We start from the raw sequence: 19915 nt of genomic DNA on the forward strand, positions 1-19915 counted from the left end.
CCACTCACTGGATGTTTCTTGTTTCTCGCACCATTCTCTGTAAACTCTGGAGACTGTTGTGACAAAAAATCTCGGGACAGCAACAGTTTCTGAGATACTCAAACCACCCTGTCTGGCACCAACAGTCAAAGGCACTTAGATCACGATCACATCTCTTCCCCATTCTGATATTTGGTCTGAACATCAGCTGAAACTCTTGACCATGTCTGCATGCTTTTGTGCATTGAGTTGCTGCCACATGACTGGCTGATTAGATCATAAGCAAGAGAAAATCTGCAGATGCTGGAAATCCAAGCAACAGAGAAAAAATGCTGGAGGAACTCAGCAGGTCAGGCAGCGTCTACGGAAAAGAACACAGTCAACGTTTCAGGCTGAGACCCTTCAGCAGGACTGGAGAAAGATGAGGAGTAGATTTAAGATGTGGGATGAAGGGAGGGAGAAACAACAAGTGATAGGTGAAACGGGGGGGGGGTGAAGTAAGGAGCTGGGAAGTTGATTGGTGACAGAGATACAGGGCTGGAGAGGGGTATCTGAGCGGAGAGGACAGAAAGCTGTGGAAGAAAGTAAAGGGGGAAGGAGCACCAGAAGAAGGCGATGGGTAGGTGAGGAGATACAGTGAGAGGGCTGCTATTAACTGGGGTCACTTGACAACAGCAGCTGGTATTTTATGTTACAACTGTGGTGAAGGTGGGCATCTCAAGCAAGGCAAAGGACAAGAAAACCTTCAGAAAGTGACTCAATAGTTATCTAAACAGAAAAGGAAGTCAAGAAACTCAGACGTGGGACGCCAATGGCACATCTTTTCCCGGTGACCATAATATCCAGTTTTCCGGTGAGAGAGGCAACCTCCTGGATCGGGAAAGTTAACAGCAAAGTCATTCAACTTCGGTGACTCCCCGGCACCCGAGGGTTGCGAAAGGAGACTAACAGAGAAACTGCTGAAGTTTGAAGATGCCTTTTCTACTGATGAGTTTGAAGTGGGTTACTCCAAGAGTACTTGCCCACTATTCGAGTGACAGTGAACACCGCTTTCAGAGAAAGGTCTCAACGGTTAGCACCAACGGAGGTAGAAGATGTTCGGCAGCATCTGCTGAAACTGAAGGAAGCTGGAAATATTACTGAGTCAAGGAGTCCCTATGCGTCATTCATAGTGGAGGTGAGGAAGAAGAATGGGAAGGTACGAATATGTATTGTCTATCGGACACTGAACCGACATACAGTCCCTGCCCAATGTACTCTTCCAAGGATCGAGGATACTCTGGCCTGCCTGAGTGGAGCAAAATGGTTCAGTGTGCTGGACTTAAGGAGCGGGTATTATCAGATACCCAAGACTGAAGCTGACAAAGAGAATCCGGCATTTATATGTCCACTTGGATTCTTCCAGTTTGAAAGAATGCCCCAGGGCAGATCAGGAGTACCAGCCACTTTCCAACATGTCATGGAGAAGACTGTTGGGGAGATGAACTTGCTTGAGGTACTTGTATGATGATCTTATAACGTTTGTGTCCACACTGGAGGAGCATGAGACGAGGCTACTGAAGGTGCTGGGTCACCTGAAAGCTGAAGGCTTAGAACTGTCACTGGACAAGTGCCAGTTCTGTAAGATGCCAATCAAGTATGTTGGGCACATGGTCTCACAAGATTAGAGTAGCTACAGATCCGTCCAAGATAGAGACGGTGACCGCATGGCCAAGGCCCAAGAATGTGTGTGCTCTGAATTCTGTCGGTACTATCTGTGAAGGTCTACGCCAAAGTAAGCCACCCTTTGAATCAGCTTCTCTGTGGTTACCCTCCCCTGGGGAAAAAAGGGAGGAGAACAAAAGGAGAAGAAGGTAAAGTTTATCTTAGCCCTTCGGAGCCTTTCAGAGAAAGATGGGATGCAAAATGTGAAGAGGCATTTCAGCTGCTGTAAGAGTTGCCGAATAAAGCACTTGTTGCTGTATGTACTGCATACTGAAGCCAGCTGTGAGGGATTAGGGGGTGTTCTAAATCAGGACCAGAGCAAAGGGTTGAGACCTGTTGCCTTCATCATCTGGAGCCTGTCACCCTCCGAACGAAACTAACCTACGCACAAATTGGAGTTCCAGCATTGAAACAGGCCGTGGTGAATAAGTTAAGTGACTATATATATAGTGCCAAGTTCAAGGTGAGGACTGACAACAATCCACTGACTTACATCCTGATCTCAGTGACAATAGATGCCACAGGTCATTTGCTGCAGGTGTAAAAGTTGTGTGTCCTGCCTGTAGTGTTTGGGTTTCGGTTAAAGATAAGTGATATTTATCTTAGGAATTGTGTCAGCCAGTCAAGATGGTGGAATTGGGAGAAGGTTCTTGAGAAAGCCAGGCAGAGAGGGATTTGTGACTGACACCGGTGGGGTTTATGGTCTTTTTGGTGGGAGATGGAGAGAGGAGAATGTCGGGAGAGATGACGGGAAGATCCGATTGCAAGGAGTGCTTCGCAAGTCAAAGGAGTCCAAGATGAGAAGTTCTACTGGTGATTGGTGATGCAAATTCAGTGCAGTGAGTGGCTTTTGGAAGATATAAGCTCCAACAATGTGCATGTTTGGACTGGTTTAATTGTAACGGCTCTTTTATATTTTTCTTTTCCTCTTAATAACTAGTTGATGAAGGTGAAGTTAGTAAACACACTTTCTTTATGATTGTATGCGGTGTACAATCTTGCCGACGGATAATTGTCTTTGGGCAGTATTTACACGTGTGCTGGCTGGTGGCGTAGTGGCATCAGCGCCGGACTTCGGAGCGAAGGCTCCCAAGTTTGAATCCAGCTGGCTCCCTGGCACGCTTTCCATCTGTGCTGGGTTGAGCGTCGACCTAGCAACTCGGCATCATCAAAATAAGAAAACCTGCTAAAAAAAACGCCATCATGATGGCTTCCTGATGACTCCACTCGGACTTAAGGGCTAGAAAAAAGTATTTACACAGCACTTGCTCAAATTGGGCTTCCGTTAATCGAAACATCCCAACTGTCCTGTTTGGTTGGACCCAAGTCATACTGACCCAAGATGTATATTGTTTAAGAGAGGTGGCCCTCTCACCACTGAGTCCAGTTGCTGTTAGCAGCACTGGCTAATGAGCTAGGTGTCATACGAGCCAATGAGAGGGCATGGGAAAGCTGGGTCAGTTAGCGTAACGCTATTACAGTGCCAGTGACCAGAGTTAAGTTCCTGCCACTGTCTATAAGGAACTGGTACATTTTCCCCATGACTACGTAGGTTTCCTCCACGTGATCCAGTTTCCTCCCAATTTCAGGTTTCAGGTTAATTTGTCACATGGGTGTAACTGAGCCGTGTGTGCTTGTTGGGCCAGAAGGGTCTGTTACTATGTTGTAATTCCAAATAAAAATAACTTTTTTAATATATACTCTGACGGGTTTCAGAGTGGAATACGGAGATTGAAAGGAAGCACCAAACATCAACATTGGGAAATACCAAGGCACATTTTATATTATCAATATCTTCAGATCCTCAATTTGATTGCAACAGTTAAGAAAAATTTGGGTAAGTACATGGACGTGAGGGGTATTGAGGGCTACGGTCCAGGTACGGGTTGATGGGTCTAGGCAGAATGACAGTATGGACTAAATGGGCCAATGGGCCAGTTATTGTGCTGTAGTGCTCTATGACTGTGTGACTCGAGCTCTACTGAGTCATAACAATCAATGGTGTGATTTGCTCTAAGTCAAAGAAATCATAAATTCATCCATGCCTAGCTTAAACAGTTCTGGAATCAATCAGACATCTCTTTAATAAATGAAGCAGCTGAACTTCTCATAACAAAAATTAAAAGCTACAAATTAATGCATTAATAACCATCGCGGTAGTGAATAATATAGGAGAAAAATATCAAATTGAAAGTCCTGTTCCTCCAGGTCTGTACACCAACATCCTGTAACGTGTGAACAGCCAACAATGAAGCTTCGGAAAACTGCAGGGTCGAACGTGGGACAAGCCTCATCAAAGATGCAATCCCTCACCCTCCCTACCTTCTTCCAACTGAATTTTTAAACCCCAGTTGGACATACAGCACTGACCCCAGACCTCCATCAAGTTGTTGATCTCCAAGCACCAGCTCTCTATCCTCTCTGAGATACCTCACCTCCACTCGCAAGATCAGGTCCTGATCCATTCCCCATTTATATTTTCTATAAATATAGAGATACAGGGCAGAATACATCCTTCCGGTCCTTTGAACCACACCCCCTATTTAACTGTAGCCTAATCACGGGACAATTCACAATGACCAATTTTCCTAACTAGTACGTCTTTGCAACACACATCAAAGTTGCTGGTGAACGCAGCAGGCCAGGCAGCATCTCTAGGAAGAGGTACAGTCATCTTTGGGCAGTAGGAAGAAAGCAGAGAACCCAGGGAAAACCCACGCATTCCACAGGGAGGATGCACGGACTCCTTACAGGTGATATGGCAATTGAACTCTGAACTCCTACGTCCCCAGCTGTAACAGCGTCGTGCGAACCACTATGGTACCGTGGGGGTCATTGCTCTGCACTCTCTGCAGTGGAGGGGTACAAAAGGTGCGATCATGCTCTTTCAGTAGTGTCCGATGTCTCACACTCCACCAAAAGGAGTTAACCTGTCAATGACTGCAGCAAGTTCCCATTCTGCCACTGGAGTTTACGAGGAGACATGTAAAACAAGGTTTTTCACTGTATTTCCATACATGTGACAATTATAAACCAACTTATTAATTTACAGTATGTGTTAAATATTGCAGGTGTGGGATCTGCTTCCAGCTCTTCTGACCTGGTATCCTCTACATGTCCCACATTGTGTGCTGTCCCCATTAGTACTAAACAATTCAGCAGAGCAGGTGCCATGTATAATGTGTACCAGAGCAACACACACAAAATGCTAGAGGCGCAAACAACAGGAATTCTGCAGATGCTGGAAATTCAAGCAACACACATAAAAGTTGCTGGTGAACGCAGCAGGCCAGGCAGCATCTCTAGGAAGAGGTGCAGTCAACGTTTCAGGCCGAGACCCTTCGTCAGGACTAACTGAAGGAAGAGTTAGTAAGGGATTTGAAAGCTGGAGGGGGAGGGGGAGATCCAAAATGATAGGAGAAGACAGGAGGGGGAGGGATGGAGCCAAGAGCTGGACAGGTGATAGGCAAAAGGGATACGAGAGGATCGTGGGACAGGAGGTCCGGGAAGAAAGAAAGACAAGGGGGGGGGACCCAGAGGATGGGCAAGGGGTATATTCAGAGGGACTGAGGGAGAAAAAGGAGAGTGAGAGAAAGAATGTGTGTATAAAAATAAGTAACAGATGGGTACGAGGGGGAGGTGGGGCATTAGCAGAAGTTAGAGAAGTCGATGTTCATGCCATCAAGTTGGAGGCTACCCAGACGGAATATAAGGTGTTGTTCCTCCAACCTGAGTGTGGCTCTGTCCGCCAGAGAAAGCAGGATCTCCCAGTGGCCACACATTTTAATTCCACATCCAATTCCCATTCTGACATGTCTATCCACGGCCTCCTCTACTGTAAAGATGAAGCCACACTCAGGTTGGAGGAACAACACCTTATATTCCGTCTGGGTAGCCTCCAATCTGATGGCATGAACATCGACTTCTGCTAATGCCCCACCTCCCCCTCGTACCCCATCTGTTACTTATTTTTAAACACACATTCTTTCTCTCACTCTCCTTTTTCTCCCTCTGTCCCTCTGAATATACCTCTTGCCCATCCTCTGGGTCCCCCCCCCTTGTCTTTCTTCCCGGACCTCCTGTCCCATGATCCTCCCGTATCCCTTTTGCCTATCACCTGTCCAGCTCTTGGCTCCATCCCTCCCCCTCCTGTCTTCTCCTATCATTTTGGATCTCCCCCTCCCCCTCCAACTTTCAAATCCCTTACTCACTCTTCCTTCAGTTAGTCCTGACGAAGGGTCTCGGCCTGAAACGTCGACTGCACCTCTTCCTAGAGAGAGATGCTGCCTGGCCTGCTGCGTTCACCAGCAACTTTTATGTGTGTTGCTCAAAATGCTAGAGGAATTCAGCAGGTCAGGCAGCATCGACGGAAATGAAGAAACAGTCAACATTTCGGACCAAGACCCTTCTTCAGGACTGAACAGTAGAGGGAAGAGGCCAGAATAAGGATCAGCATTAGTTATGTGTGCACAACAGAACTGTGCTAAAGAATACCACCATGTGTAAAAGCACATTATAACCTGCTATCAAAAATCAATTTTGTGAGCATGCAGAGACCTGTCATACAAAAGGTATGCACAAATTTATACCATCTCCAATGGGATCCCAACACTAAACATATCTTTACTTCCCATGCTCCCTCCGCTTTCCGCAGGGATCGCTCCCTCCACGATTCCCTTGTCCATTTGTCCCTCCAACACTAGTCTCCCTCCCAGCACTGAACCCTGCAAACTGCCTAGGGGCTACACATGTCCATACAGATCCTCCCTCACCTCCATTCAGGGCCCCAAGCAGTCCTGCCAGGTGAGGCAACACATCTCTGTGAATCTGCTGGGACCGTCCATTGTGTCCGGTGCTCCCGATGCGACCTCCTCTACATTAGTGAAACCCATCATAAATTGGGGGACCACTTCACCGAGCACCTCTGCACCTTCCGCCACAAGTGGGACTTCCGGGTGGCCGAACATTTTACTTCCAATTTCCATTCCCGTTCTGACGTGTCAATCCATGGCCTCCTCTTGTGCCAAGATGAGGCCACCTTCAGGGTGGAGGAGCAACACCTTATATTCCATCTGGGTAGCCTCCAACCTGATTGTATGAATATCACTATCTCCTTCTGGAAAACAAATTCCCCTTCCTCTATTCCCCACCCTGATCCTTCTCTTCTTCTAACCTACCTATTACTTCCCTTGGGTCACATCCTCCTTCCCTTTCTCCAGTTGTCCACTCTCCTCTCCTATCACATCCTTCCTCCTCCAGCCCTTGACCTTTCCCACCCACTTGGCTTCACCCATCACCTTCTAACTAGCCTCTTTCCCCTCTCCCCCCACCACTTTTTTATTCAGGCATCTTCCCCCTTCCTTCTCAAACCTGAAGAAGTGTGTCGGCCCGAAATGTCAACTGTTTACTGTTTTCATAGATGCTGCTTGACTTGCTGTGATCCTCCAGAATTTTGTATGTTTTGCTTTGGGTTTTCAGCATCTGCAGACCTTCTCATGTTTGTAATTTATCGAGCAAATTTTTTAAAGGTGCAGCCTTCCCATAACTTTCTGCAGCTGCATCGTAAATTCACTGAGGTACACATGGCAATTGCAACTTGAGTAAAACTCCCTTCAAAGAAGAGCCTTTGCGTTTAGACTTGAAAATAAAAGCTAGAATGTAATGCTGAGGTTTTATGAGGCATTGGTCAGGCTGCCTTTGGAGTATTGTGAGCAGTTTTGGGCCCCGTATCTGAGAAAGGATGCACTGACATTGGGAAGTGTCCAGAGGAGGTTCAGGAGTGAAAGGATTACATATGAGGAGCGTTTGATGGCTGCAATCTATCATATATTGAAGAGCCTAGATAGAGTGGACATGGAGAGGATGTTTGGGGGTCTAAGTGGGGGGGGGGTCTAGGACCAGAGGGCACAGCCCCAGAATAAAAGGACAACCCTTGAGGAGAAATTTCTTTAGGCAGAGCGTGGTGAATCTGTGGAATTCATCATGGGATTGAGAGAGATAATAAATAAGATATTTTTAAATTGTTAGGGCACATCAGTGGGCCGAATGACTTAATTCTGTTCTGATGTCTTATGGTCTTAGCATTTCTAGTAAGAACAGGAAAGCACAACCCACAAGGGTCATAATCCAGAGGCTGCATATCCATCCAAAGAGTCATGGTACGACTGGAGCGACTTCAAATATTTGCCAGCAAACTTTTGAGGGGCAATTGGTTCATTTACATAATTAGTGTGGCTAGTGGCTAGTTCCACTCGTAGATCGTCCAGAAAGAGCAACAATACTGACAGAGGGTATCCACGTAATGGATACCAACCTCCCCCTCCTCAGAAAAACAATCTCAATTTTTGATTGGGCTTTTTATTTAAGGGAACTGGACAATATTGGTAAAACAAATGGTAAGAGACTCTACAGATTCTGCATCCATCAATACTAAACAATTCAGCAGAGCGGGTACCAGATGAACAGTACAACGTACAACAAGTATCAGAGTAACACACACAAAATGCTGGAGGAACTCAGCAGGTCAGGCAGCATCTATGGAGGGGAATAAATTGCCAACATTTTGGGCTAAGACCCTTTATCAGGACATCATCAGGACCAATACTGGTAGAATTGCATCTACCTTCATGAATCTGGACTCTGGCCCACATGCAAGGCGCTGGTGGGTCCACCCTTTACAAGCACTGAAGAAATGGTTAGGGAAAAACTAAGCCCAAATAGCTGAGTGCCATCCTAATTCCCAGGCCACTCTGCAGCACACTCACACTGGATCATTAGGAGTTTGAGGGGACTCGGTATATCATCAAAGACTCTCGCACATGTCTACAGGTGTATCATGGTTGCATCACCACCACACAGGATCAAGCAGCGAAGGGTTGTAAACTCAGCCATTTCTATCATGGAAACTAGTCTCCTCACCATCAAGAACGTCTTCAAAAGGTGAGGCCTCAAAAAGATAGCATCCATCATTAACGGCCCTTACCATCCAGGATATGCCCTCATTTGATCAGTAACATTAGAGGGGAGGTACAGAAGAGTGAAGACATATACTCAACATTTTAGGAACAGCCTATTCCTCTCCACAATCTGATTTTTGAATGGAAAATGAACCCATGGACACTACCTCACTATTTTTACTCCTGTTTTTGCACTATTTATTTATATACAGTATATTAATATTGTAGTTTACAGTATATTTATGTGTTGCTGTCACAAAACAACATATGTCAGTAACAATAAACCTAATCCTGATTCTGACCCAAACTGGAAAATTCGCGGATCTTCACACTCCATACTGATACAAGCATGTCCGTCTATGGCTTCCTCTTGTGCCAAGATGGCGCCACCCACAGGACGGAGGAGCAACACTTTATATTCCATCTGAGTAGCCTCCAACCTGATGGCATGAACATCGATTTCTCATTCCAGTAAAAAAAAATTCCCTCCCCCTCCTTCTACTCCCTAATCTGGCCTCTTGCCTCTTCTCACCAGTCTATCACCTCCCCCTGAGTCCCCTTCTCCCTCCCTTTCTCCTATCAGATCCCTTCTCCTCCAGCCCTTTATCTTTCCCACCCGCCTGGCTTCACCTATCACCTTCTAGTTACCCTCCTTCCCCTCTCCCTGCCTTTTTATTCTGGCATCTTCCCCTTTCCATTCCAGTCCTGACGGAGAGTCTCGGCCCAAAACATTGACTGTTTATTCATTTCCATAGATGCTGCCTGACCTGCTGAGTTCCTCCAGCATTTTGTGTGCATTGCTTTGGATTTCCAGCATCTGCAGAATATGATACAGGTGCTCCCTGGGTTACACAAGGGTTCTGTTCCTGAGAGTTGACTGCAAACAAATTTCTCATTGTCTGAAACTTCCATTTTTTATAGTAACCCTTGTCATATCATTCTACAAACACTTGCTATCATTCTTTCATTTCATTAAAACAAAATCACCCTAAAGGTATCCACAATTAATCTGATGGAATATGTACTCCATACAATTATAAATGAACAGCATGAAATGTTTTATTTGTGGTATCACTGGCTTGAAAAAAAGCTTTAAAAATGTTTGGGAGAATTTGTGTAAAGTCAGATTTCCATTAGTCTGGTCATACATAATCCAGGAGCCCTGTCACTCAAAACACTACCATAAAAGTTCCTATAAGAATAATATAATATCATTACACTCCAGGTAAAGCAATTCAAAATGGTGTATCACATAAAATATATCAACTCATATATTTTCCTTAAAATTATATTCTACAAATCAAAGGATAAAAGATAAAGATCAGCTTTATTTGTCACAAGTTCAGTAAACCTACAATGAAATGCATCGATTGTGTTAATGACCAACACAAGGTGAGGGTGTGCTGGTGGCAGCCCACAAGTGTCAACATGCTCCCAACGTGGCATGCCCACGACTTACTACTAACATAAACATCTTTGGAATGTGGGAGGAAACCCAGACGGTCGCGGGTAGAACATACAGACTCCTTACAGACAGCAGTGGGAATTGAACCTCGATCACTGGCATTTGAAAGCATTACACTAGATGCTAAACTAGAGTGCCCACTAGATTACACAAATCAAAGGATACTGGTATCCAAATAAACTACGCAACAAACAATATAGTATACTAAACTAGACACGAATGAAGATATACCTGCATATGCTAATATTTTGGATACTTCTGTAAGATAATATAACCTGTTGTTGTGCATTTAATATTTCAGTAGTATTGTAAATATATTGTTTGATTAACCATTGTCATTTAAATAATTCACAAGGGGTAAAATATAAAAATACATGAATTTCATGCATTGTCAAGCGAGCACGTGACACATGTATGCCTCACTTAAAGTAAAATCACAAACTAAGACTCACATCTCTCAATTGTCTTGCTTTCCTCTGAATTGGTTTAATGTTTTGAGGTTACAAAAGGGAACAGTGGCATCGAAGTATTTTAAAAGCGAACCCGAGACAGGAACCGACTTGTTGAAGCTACAAAACGTAACACTGATGACAAGGTACTATCAATGAGGAATGCCCACACTGGTGCGAGACTCTTACCTTTTCATCGTCTTCGGTGAAGGGAACTCCAGCGGGATTTTTGTTGATAGCTTGTGCCACTCCGATGATCTCTCCGTCACAATTCTGAACTGGCATGCACAGAATGGACTTCGTCTTATAACCTGCCAGCTTGTCGATTTCATCGTTAAACCGGTGATCCTTTAGAAAATAAAAAAACATTGAATATTTTCAGATATATGAAGCAAGAGCGAAAAGTTTTATATAGTAACAGCAGTTAATGCTTTTGACACAATAGTCTCTTAATGTTTTTTCTTACTTCTAATATTTGTATATCTGTGCACTTGTAATGCTACTGTGACACTGTAATTTCTTTTGGGATTAATAAAGTATCTACAGTATCTATCTATCTACCCAACTCTAGACTGAATCCATTGATACACAAGTTGCCTGCTTCTTTCACCAATTACAATGATTCATCCAAATTTTACACACAGTTTAAAATGGGATAAGAAATCTAATAAAAATGGAAGCAGAATTAGGCCAATCAATCCATTGAACCTGCTCCACCATTTGATTAACGCTGATTTCCCTCTCAACACCATTCTCTTCCTTTCTCCCCATAATCTTTTGCGTCCTTACTAAGCAAAAACCTATCAACTTCCACTTTAAATACTCCCAATGACTTGGCTCCACTGCCATCTGTGGCAATGAATTCCACAGATTCAGCACCCACTAGCTAAAGAAATTCCTCCTTATCTCTGTTCTAAAGGGGTGTCCTTGTGTTCTGAGGCTGACCCTTCTGGTCCTAGACTCCTCCACTACAGGAAACATCTTTCAGGCCTGCAGAGGCAGGCACGTCCCAGTCTCCACCCAACTAACAGGAATTACCTGCCACTCATTTCCAATTCATCACCTATTTAAACCCAGCTGTTATCCACAATCGTCGCTTACTCATACGAACCAGGCAGCTTCAACCAGTTGTTCCTCACCTTCAGTTACCTTGGCTTGTTGTGTTTAGTATCTGTTCTCTCTTGTTTTGTGGTCCCTCATGGCTTATTAATTTGCAGTCTATTATTAAAATTATCATTCACCACTAAATAGATTCCACTGCTCTGTGTTTGGGTCAAGCTTTCTCCTTTACATTTTCTGACAGGATGAGTGAAACACTGGTTAACCCAGCAGAGTATGCTCGCCTAAAGGAAGTTGCCCGTCAACATGGGTACATGGTCCAGAAGCACCAGGAGACCATTGACCATCTACTTGCCACTCTCAACCAACTCTCCATCTCGATACAGCAACCCTGCCTCAATTAACCCCCTCCCTCTGAGCCCTGGGTTCCAGTGTCCACAGGTTTCGACAGATCCCCAACCCGATGCTGCAATTTCTTGTCCCAGTTCGTCTCACGAGCCAAGATTGGCTTGGTCATCTCTTTCTTGTAGCCGTCATTAACTGGGACAATAAATCCACCAGGTGCAATAAATATCGCTGAGGTGTCAGGTTTTCGACCATCCGGGAGGCGGAAGGGAGGAGTGGATCAGATACTTCGGCGCATCAAGCTCACTCTCAGTGCAGGATTACACTGTGGAACTCAGGACCCTCACAGCGGAGTGCAGAAATGCTGCTGCCCTATTGCTATCATGGCTTCTTGAACTATCTACACGGGCGATGCCCACTGATCTCAAAAGCCTCAGCATTCTGGCCCTTCGAACTGACAAGTATCTTATGGAATGACCCTGCAGATCATCAGGCAGATCCATTTCAGTCTGCAGGACCCTCATCATCAATGCCCCCTGAACCTATGCAGTTAGGGAGAGCTCCCTTAAAAACACCCCCCCGCCACCACCAAGAATGTCAGTGGAGAAATAACTTGTGCACTTACTGCAGAGCCACAGATCACCTACCCATCAAATGCCCACTGCATCCAGGAAAATGCACCACCAGGTAGAGACGAGGGGGCTTCTATCTGGTAAGTTCCACTGGCCCCTCGTTCCAGCACAATAGCCTGACTCACTCTCTCTGTCCTCCACCACACCCCGATGGCTCTATGCACACAGGAGGCTCTGGTAAACTCCAGTGCAGCAGGCAACTTTCTGGAATGGACTCTGTGTGTGCAACTTGGACTCCTTACAGAGCCTATCTATCACCCCTTCTGCATCACGGCCTTCGACAGATGTCCCTTAGAACCTGGAATGCTACTGAAGCTGTGCCCTCTGGTCCAAGACCCTCCCATGAAAGGAGGCATCCTCTCCACATCCACTCCATCCAGGCCTTTCAATATCTGATAGGTTTCAATGAGATTCTCCTAAACTCTAGCGAGTACTGACCCAGACCCATCCAATGCTCCTCATACCTTTGATTCCCGGGATCATTGATTTAAACTATGTCTAGACCCACTGTGTTGGCACGTGGCCAAGTGGTTAAGGCATTCGTCTAGTGATCTGAAGGTCGCTATTTCGAGCCTTGGCTGAGACAGCGTGTTGTATCCTTGAGCAAGGCACTTAACCACACATTGTTCTGCGACGACACCGGTGCCAAGCTGTATCGGTCCTAATGCCCTTCCCTTGGACAACATCGGTGGCGTGGAGAGGGGAGACTTGCAGCATGGGCAACTGCCGGTCTTCCATATAACCTTGCCCAGGCCTGCGCTCTGGAAATCTTCCAAGGCGCAAATCCATCGTCTCACGAGACTAACGGATACCTGTAAGACCGGCTCCAATGCCATTTCTTAGATATGGGGCCCAAAACTAATCACAATAAATTTTCAATCTCCTTTCTTCCATATTAAACTGAAGATGTAACAGTTGGTATAGAAACCATCAGCTCTATATTTCTCCTTGATTGTTTTAGTGTTCGTGGCAAGTTCAAAATGCACTTCATCCCGTTTACAGGAAATTAGTTTGCAGAGTACTTTATAAAGGAAAAGAAAATATTTCTTTTATACTTAGACACAAAGTAGATCTGTATTTGACAAACACTGAAATACAAATAGATTGGAGAGTTGTTTTCATTATTCCACTGAGACATATAGTGTTGAATTAAAACTGTTGTAATTAGATAATATGGATTGGTATCTCAGAAAACACAGGGAAGACTGTTCAATGTCTATAACACAAGTTGCAGTATGATTTACTGTTTGGTGTACCTCATACAATGATATTGTGCTGCAGAGGGTCCGGAGGTTCATGAGAATAATACACAGAATGAAAGGATTAATGTATAAGGAGTGTTTTGATGGCTCTGGGCCTGTATTCAGTAGGGTTTTAGAAAAATATGGGGGGATCTTCATTGAAACTTTTTGAATATTGAAATGTCTAGATAGACTGGCTGTGGAGAGTTTGTTTCCTATATTGGAGGAGTCTAGGACTAGAGGGCACAGCCTCAGAATAGACGGACATCCAGTTAGAACAGAGATGAGGAGGAACTTCTTTAGCCTGAGGGTGGTGAATCTGTGGAATTCATTTCCACAGACACCTGTGGAAGCCGTCATTGGGTATATTTAAAGCAGAGGTTGATACCTCAGTGCGTGTGCTTGCAACATTGTGTGTCCGACAGAGTGATCAGCAGCACTGGGGCTCCACAGGGGATTGTCTTGTCTCCCTTTCTCTTCACCAATTACACATCGGACTTCAACTACTGCACAGAGTCTTGTCATCTTCAGAAGTTTTCGGATGACTCTGCCATAGTTGGATGCATCAGCAAGGGAGATGAGGCTGAGTACAGGGCTACGGTAGGAAACTTTGTCACATGGTGTGAGCAGAATTATCTGCAGCTTAATGTGAAAAAGACTAAGGAGCTGGTGGTAGACCTGAGGAGAGCTAAGGTACCGGTGACCCCTGTTTCCATCCAGGGGCTCAGTGTGGACGTGGTGGAGGATTACAAATACCTGGGGATATGAATTGACAATAAACTGGACTGGTCAAAGAACACTGAGGCTGTCTACAAGAAGGGACAGAGCCGTCTCTATTTCCTGAGGAGACTGAGGTCCTTTAACATCTGCCAGAAGATGCTGAGGATGTTCTCCGAGTCTGTGGTGGCCAGTGCTATCATGTTTGCTGTTGTGTGCTGGGGCAGCAGGCTGAGGGTAGCAGACACCAACAGAATCAACAAATCATTCGTAAGGCCAGTGATGTTGTGGGGATGGAACTGGACTCTCTCACTGGTGTCTGAAAAGAGGATGCTGTCCAGGTTGCATGCCATCTTGGTCAATGTCTCCCATCCACTACATAATGTACTGGGTGGGCACAGGAGTACATTCAGCCAGAGACTCATTCCTCCGAGATGCAACACAGAGCGTCATAGGAAGTCATTCCTGCCTGTGGCCATCAAACTTTACAACTCCTCCCTTGGAGGGTCAGACACCCTGAGCCAATAGGCTGGTCCTGGACTTATTTCATAATTTACTGGCATAATTTACATATTACTATTTAACTATTTATGGTTCTATTACTATTTATTATTTATGGTGCAACTGTAACGAAAACCAATTTCCCTCGGGATCAATAAAGTATGACTATGACTATGACTATGATAAAGATTCCTGATTAGTTAAGGCATCAAAGGTTATGGGGGAGTGGGGGGGGAAGGCAGGAGAATAGGGTTGAGAGGGATAATAAATCAGCCTTGATGAAATGGTGGAACAGATTTGACGGGCCAAATCGCCTAATTCTGCTTCTATATTTTGTGGTTTTATGGTTTTATAACACAGATTAGACTGATCTTTTGGGGTTAATAGCTAGAGTGTGTAATATGAGGTGATAGTACACGTGAGATTGGACTACTTGAATTGACTTGCATGATATACTAGATCTTACAGGTTACTGTATGTTTTATTCAGAATAACGCAAGTTGGAATATCTTATTATGTGGTTAATATGGGCTAGGCTGTTAAATAAAGCAGACAATGAGCATGCACTTATTTACACAATAATACAATCTAGACAGTTCTATATATAGATCAAAACAAACTAGGATGGTCCATACCTTCATATACTTTCCCCTCCACATCAAATTTCTAAATCATCCATGAAACTATGAACATTACCTCATTCTTTTGCTCTCTTTCTGCATTTTTTATTCTTTAATATATATTTCTCATTGTAACTTATGGTAGTTGTTATGTATTGCACTGTACTGCATTGGGTGGCAGGGTGAAGATCCATCTCTTACCAAGGGAGGTGTAAGGTACTCCTTCCCTCTGCTAGCCTGCAGGATACCGCTTTGCAAGGAGTATCACTCGCCTAACCTCCCGGTCAGGGTCACGTGAAGCCATGGGAGCAGGTGGTGGATAATTGCACAAGCAGCCAGTGCATATCACAAGTCCTGGTTATGCGATCACTGACACCAGGCAGACAATCTCTGAAGAGTATCGATAATGGCTGGGGTCACCCATCTTGTAAAGACACTGCCCGGACGAACCACTTCTGTTGAAAAATTTGCCAGGGACAATCATGGTCGTAGAAAGACCATGATCGCCCACGTCATATGACACGGCACATAATGAACTAACTAACCGTACTGTGTCACAAAACAACAAATTTCACATGTGATTGACAATAAACCTGATTCTGATATACAGTAGGATAAAATATGCTACATATACTTCCAAGAGGACCACAACCTTGTTGTCGTTTGGAGGCTTGCATGCCTCAACGAGCCAGAAAGCTACGTTGGCTGGAGTGAAGGATTTATGCTTTGGCTCTTTGACCCATGCCAAACAGGTCAAAGGGCAGGGGTCAGGCTAAGAGTGGTCCACCAGTCTTCCAGGTTTGGGGGTTTGGCTCAAACAAAACTGACCGGTCAAACAAAATTGTTACGGAAACAGCAACGAAGAACCCTTCTCCATCTGAGTGTAACGGTGTTCCTGAGTCCTCACCCAGGACTTGCATTGCTGACAGTAGTGAAAACCAACAAGAAGCTGCTGACACGATGAAGGAAGCCCTGAACACCACCAGAGATGGAGGACCTTCATTGCTGCCCTAAACACCAGCAGTATAACAGGCAGTAAGTAAGTAAGTAAGCTATATCAGGGTACTGTGGAATCATGAAAAAAAATCAGCTCTGTACATTTGTTAGCATCCGAAACAATTCTCTGTTTAGTCCCATCCTCTTTTAATTTACTATGCATTCATTACGTGTTTTTTTAAATTCAAAACTGCACCATCCGGCTTGTCTTTCCATTGTCATGTCAGAAGAAACAAGAACATTGGTCCAGCTTTTGAACTAAATTTAGGCTGCCTTCACCACACGGCCCATCCACCCAAACACAAGATGCCCAGGATATTCTGATGAATTAATTGTTTCAAAGTCTCATGAAATTGCAACACTTCCTCCCACCTCCAGACGGAAAGCCAGCTGGTAGGATGTAAAGTCTTGGACATTCAGTAAGTTCAGGCAAAATTACTGAAACACCAGGTACTTTTCCAACTCTGTCACTCACAAACTCAAAATCAGCCAGGAATTAAAATCAGGGTCCTAAATTAATTTTTTCTTTACTTCCAGAGAAATGCCTCCGATTTTGGCCTAAGCCTAACACAATAATTTCCATAAATATATCTAAGCCACACATACTAATCACATGAAACCAGCCTCCCCTCTGTTGACTCTGTATTTCCCACTGCCTCAGTAAAACAGCCAACATAGTCAAAAATCTCACCGCTTCTTCTACCCTCTCCTATCAGGCAGAAGATACAAAAGCCTGAAAACACTGACCATAGGGCTCAAATATAGCTTCTACCCCACTGTTATAAAACCACTGAATGTTTCCCTAGTACGATAGATGACTCTTAGCCTCACAATCTACCTCATTATGATCTTCCACCTTATTGTCTACCTGCTCCTTATTGTTTCTCTGTAGCTGTTACACTGTTATAGTTTTATCTTATACTTCCTTAATGCACTGTGTAAGTATTGAGAACATGAGGTGAAGAGTGCTTGAAAGTGAGTCCATAGGTCGTGGGAACATTTATATGATGGGGTAAGTGAAGCTGAGTGAAGTTATCCCCTTAGGTTCAAGAGCCTGATGGTTGGGGAGTAATAACTGTTCCTGAACCTGGTGGTGTGAGTCCTGAGGCCCCTGTACCTTCTTCCTGATGAGAGCAGCGAGAAGAGAATGTCCTAGGTGGTGGGGGTCCCTGATGATGGATGTTACTTTCCTGCAATAGCGTTTCACGTAGATGTGCTCAATGGTGGGAGGGCTTTACCTAGGATCCTACTTTTTGGAGGATTTTCTGTTCAAGAGCATTGGTGTTTCCATACCAGGCCATGATGCAGCCAATCAATATACCCTCCACTGCACACCTATAGAAGTTTGTCAAAGTTTTAGATGTCATGCCGCATCTCCACAAACTCCTAAGGAAATAGAGGTGCTGTCATGTTTTCTTCGTAATTGCACTTATATGCTGGTCCCAGGACAGGTCGCTTGAGGTGTTAGCACTGAGGAATCATTTTACAGATCTGTTAGACCCCCACCATCCAGGCCATGCTCTCTTCTTGCTACTTCCATCAGGAAGAAGGTAAAGGAGACTTAGGTCTCACATCAGCAGGTTCAGGAACAGTTATTACCCCTCAACCATCAAGCATCTGAACCAGCACGGATAACTTCAATCACCTCAACTCTGAGCTGATTCCACAATATTCAGACTTATTCCAAGGTCTCTACAACTCATATTCTCAGTATGATTTAGTTTTTATTTGCATGATTTCATTTGTTTTCATTTTGCACATTGGTCAGTCTTCGTTTATGCACAATTCTTCATAAATTCTATTGTATTCCTCTATTATCCTGTAAGTGGCAACAAGAAAATGAATCTCAGGGTAGTATACGGTGACATATACATACCTTGATAATAAATTTACTTTGTCTTTGACCTTGACTTTGGTACAATAACAATTTTCAAATCAAGAGTGCCCAAGCCCCTTGCTTAATTTAAGGAAGAGTATCATGTGTATCAAGGCTTGCTTCAATTCCTGAATTACTTGTATCAGACTTCTTGGATAAATTACCATTAGCCCTCTTGAACTAATTGACTGACTTAACACTCAGATAATCTGAATGTTAACTGCTTTTTGCGAACCAATTTAAGGGAATTTTAGTTCATTTCTTATGCTTGTTCAAATGCTAAAACACCAATCCAAAGTCTAACCAGGGACATGGTTTAAATTGTCCTATAGATAGTATAACATCATTTGAGTGCAGAATAACAATTCTGAACACTGCTCTGGAACAACACCCAAGGGATAATTATGGAGGTAATACAAAGATACATAACATGGTAAGTGCAATAGAAAAAGCAGATTCAGAACACTACTTCTAAATATATCAGCTGAACAGGACAAAGGGCTTTTTGTCATAGAAATAGAAATCAACTCGTGGATGGGAAAAGTGGCTGAATGAGAAACACGGAAATGATTTAAGACCCGGTGCAGTTACAGGTTCATTCTGCATTGTTAAACGAAGTTGTTGAATTCTCTTTGTTATTCGTGATTCACATGTGACCTTGCAACCATAGCAGACTTTTCACAAGTCGCTCCTACGAGTGAACTGAATTTACTAAAAGGAAGCATGGCAAGGATGAATACTTATTGCCATGATGTTGTGTTATACAACTGTCGCAGATCTACACTGATTCTTATGGTCTGTATCATGGCCTTGCACAGAAAAGAAGTGACCACGAATTGTAAGGTAACAATTGAAAGGTAATGCAAGTTGAAGCTTGTAATAGTGCTGACAACCTTACTATGGAGTGTTCTGTCATTATTCATTCCAATGTGGACAAATGTACAAGGTCCAAAAAAAAAAGTATTCTACAATTATTTTTTAAAAATGCAAAGTAGAACAGCATAATAATGTCTATAACAAGAAAAAACATAAAACAGTACAGCACAGTACAGGCCCTTCAGCCCACGATGTTGTGTCAACCTTTTAACCTACTGCAAGATCAATCTACCTCCAAGAGAACCACAACCTTGTCGTTTAGATCAGTGACAAAAGGATTGCAAAGTATCAAAGGACACGGTGGAAAGCTGAACTGGTAGGTATAAAAGTGGTGTGTGTATGTGTGTGTGTGTGTGTGTGTGTGTGTGTGTGTATAAAACAGTACAGCAACCTCAAAACCACCCAAACACTAATCCCTCCTACCTACACCATGTCCATATCCTTCTATCTTCCTTACACCTATGCGTCTATCAACCCTGGGAAACAGATACTCTACCTA

The 19915-nt window shown here is 44.0% G+C and overlaps 1 protein-coding gene across 2 annotated transcripts in view; it reads right to left on the reverse strand.

Annotated features, from left to right (window-relative positions):
* The window catches only part of LOC134357680 (dual 3',5'-cyclic-AMP and -GMP phosphodiesterase 11A-like), a 251408-nt gene that overhangs the window by 187118 nt on the left and 44375 nt on the right, over window positions 1-19915 (reverse strand). For both annotated transcript variants that reach the window (XM_063069299.1, XM_063069298.1), the window contains exon 2: window positions 10743-10901. In XM_063069299.1, coding sequence (XP_062925369.1) covers window positions 10743-10901 — 159 coding nt within the window. The remainder of the gene's footprint in view (window positions 1-10742; window positions 10902-19915) is intronic.

The sequence above is a fragment of the Mobula hypostoma genome, chromosome 17 (assembly GCF_963921235.1).
Source record: "Mobula hypostoma chromosome 17, sMobHyp1.1, whole genome shotgun sequence".
Lineage (NCBI taxonomy): Eukaryota > Metazoa > Chordata > Chondrichthyes > Myliobatiformes > Myliobatidae > Mobula > Mobula hypostoma.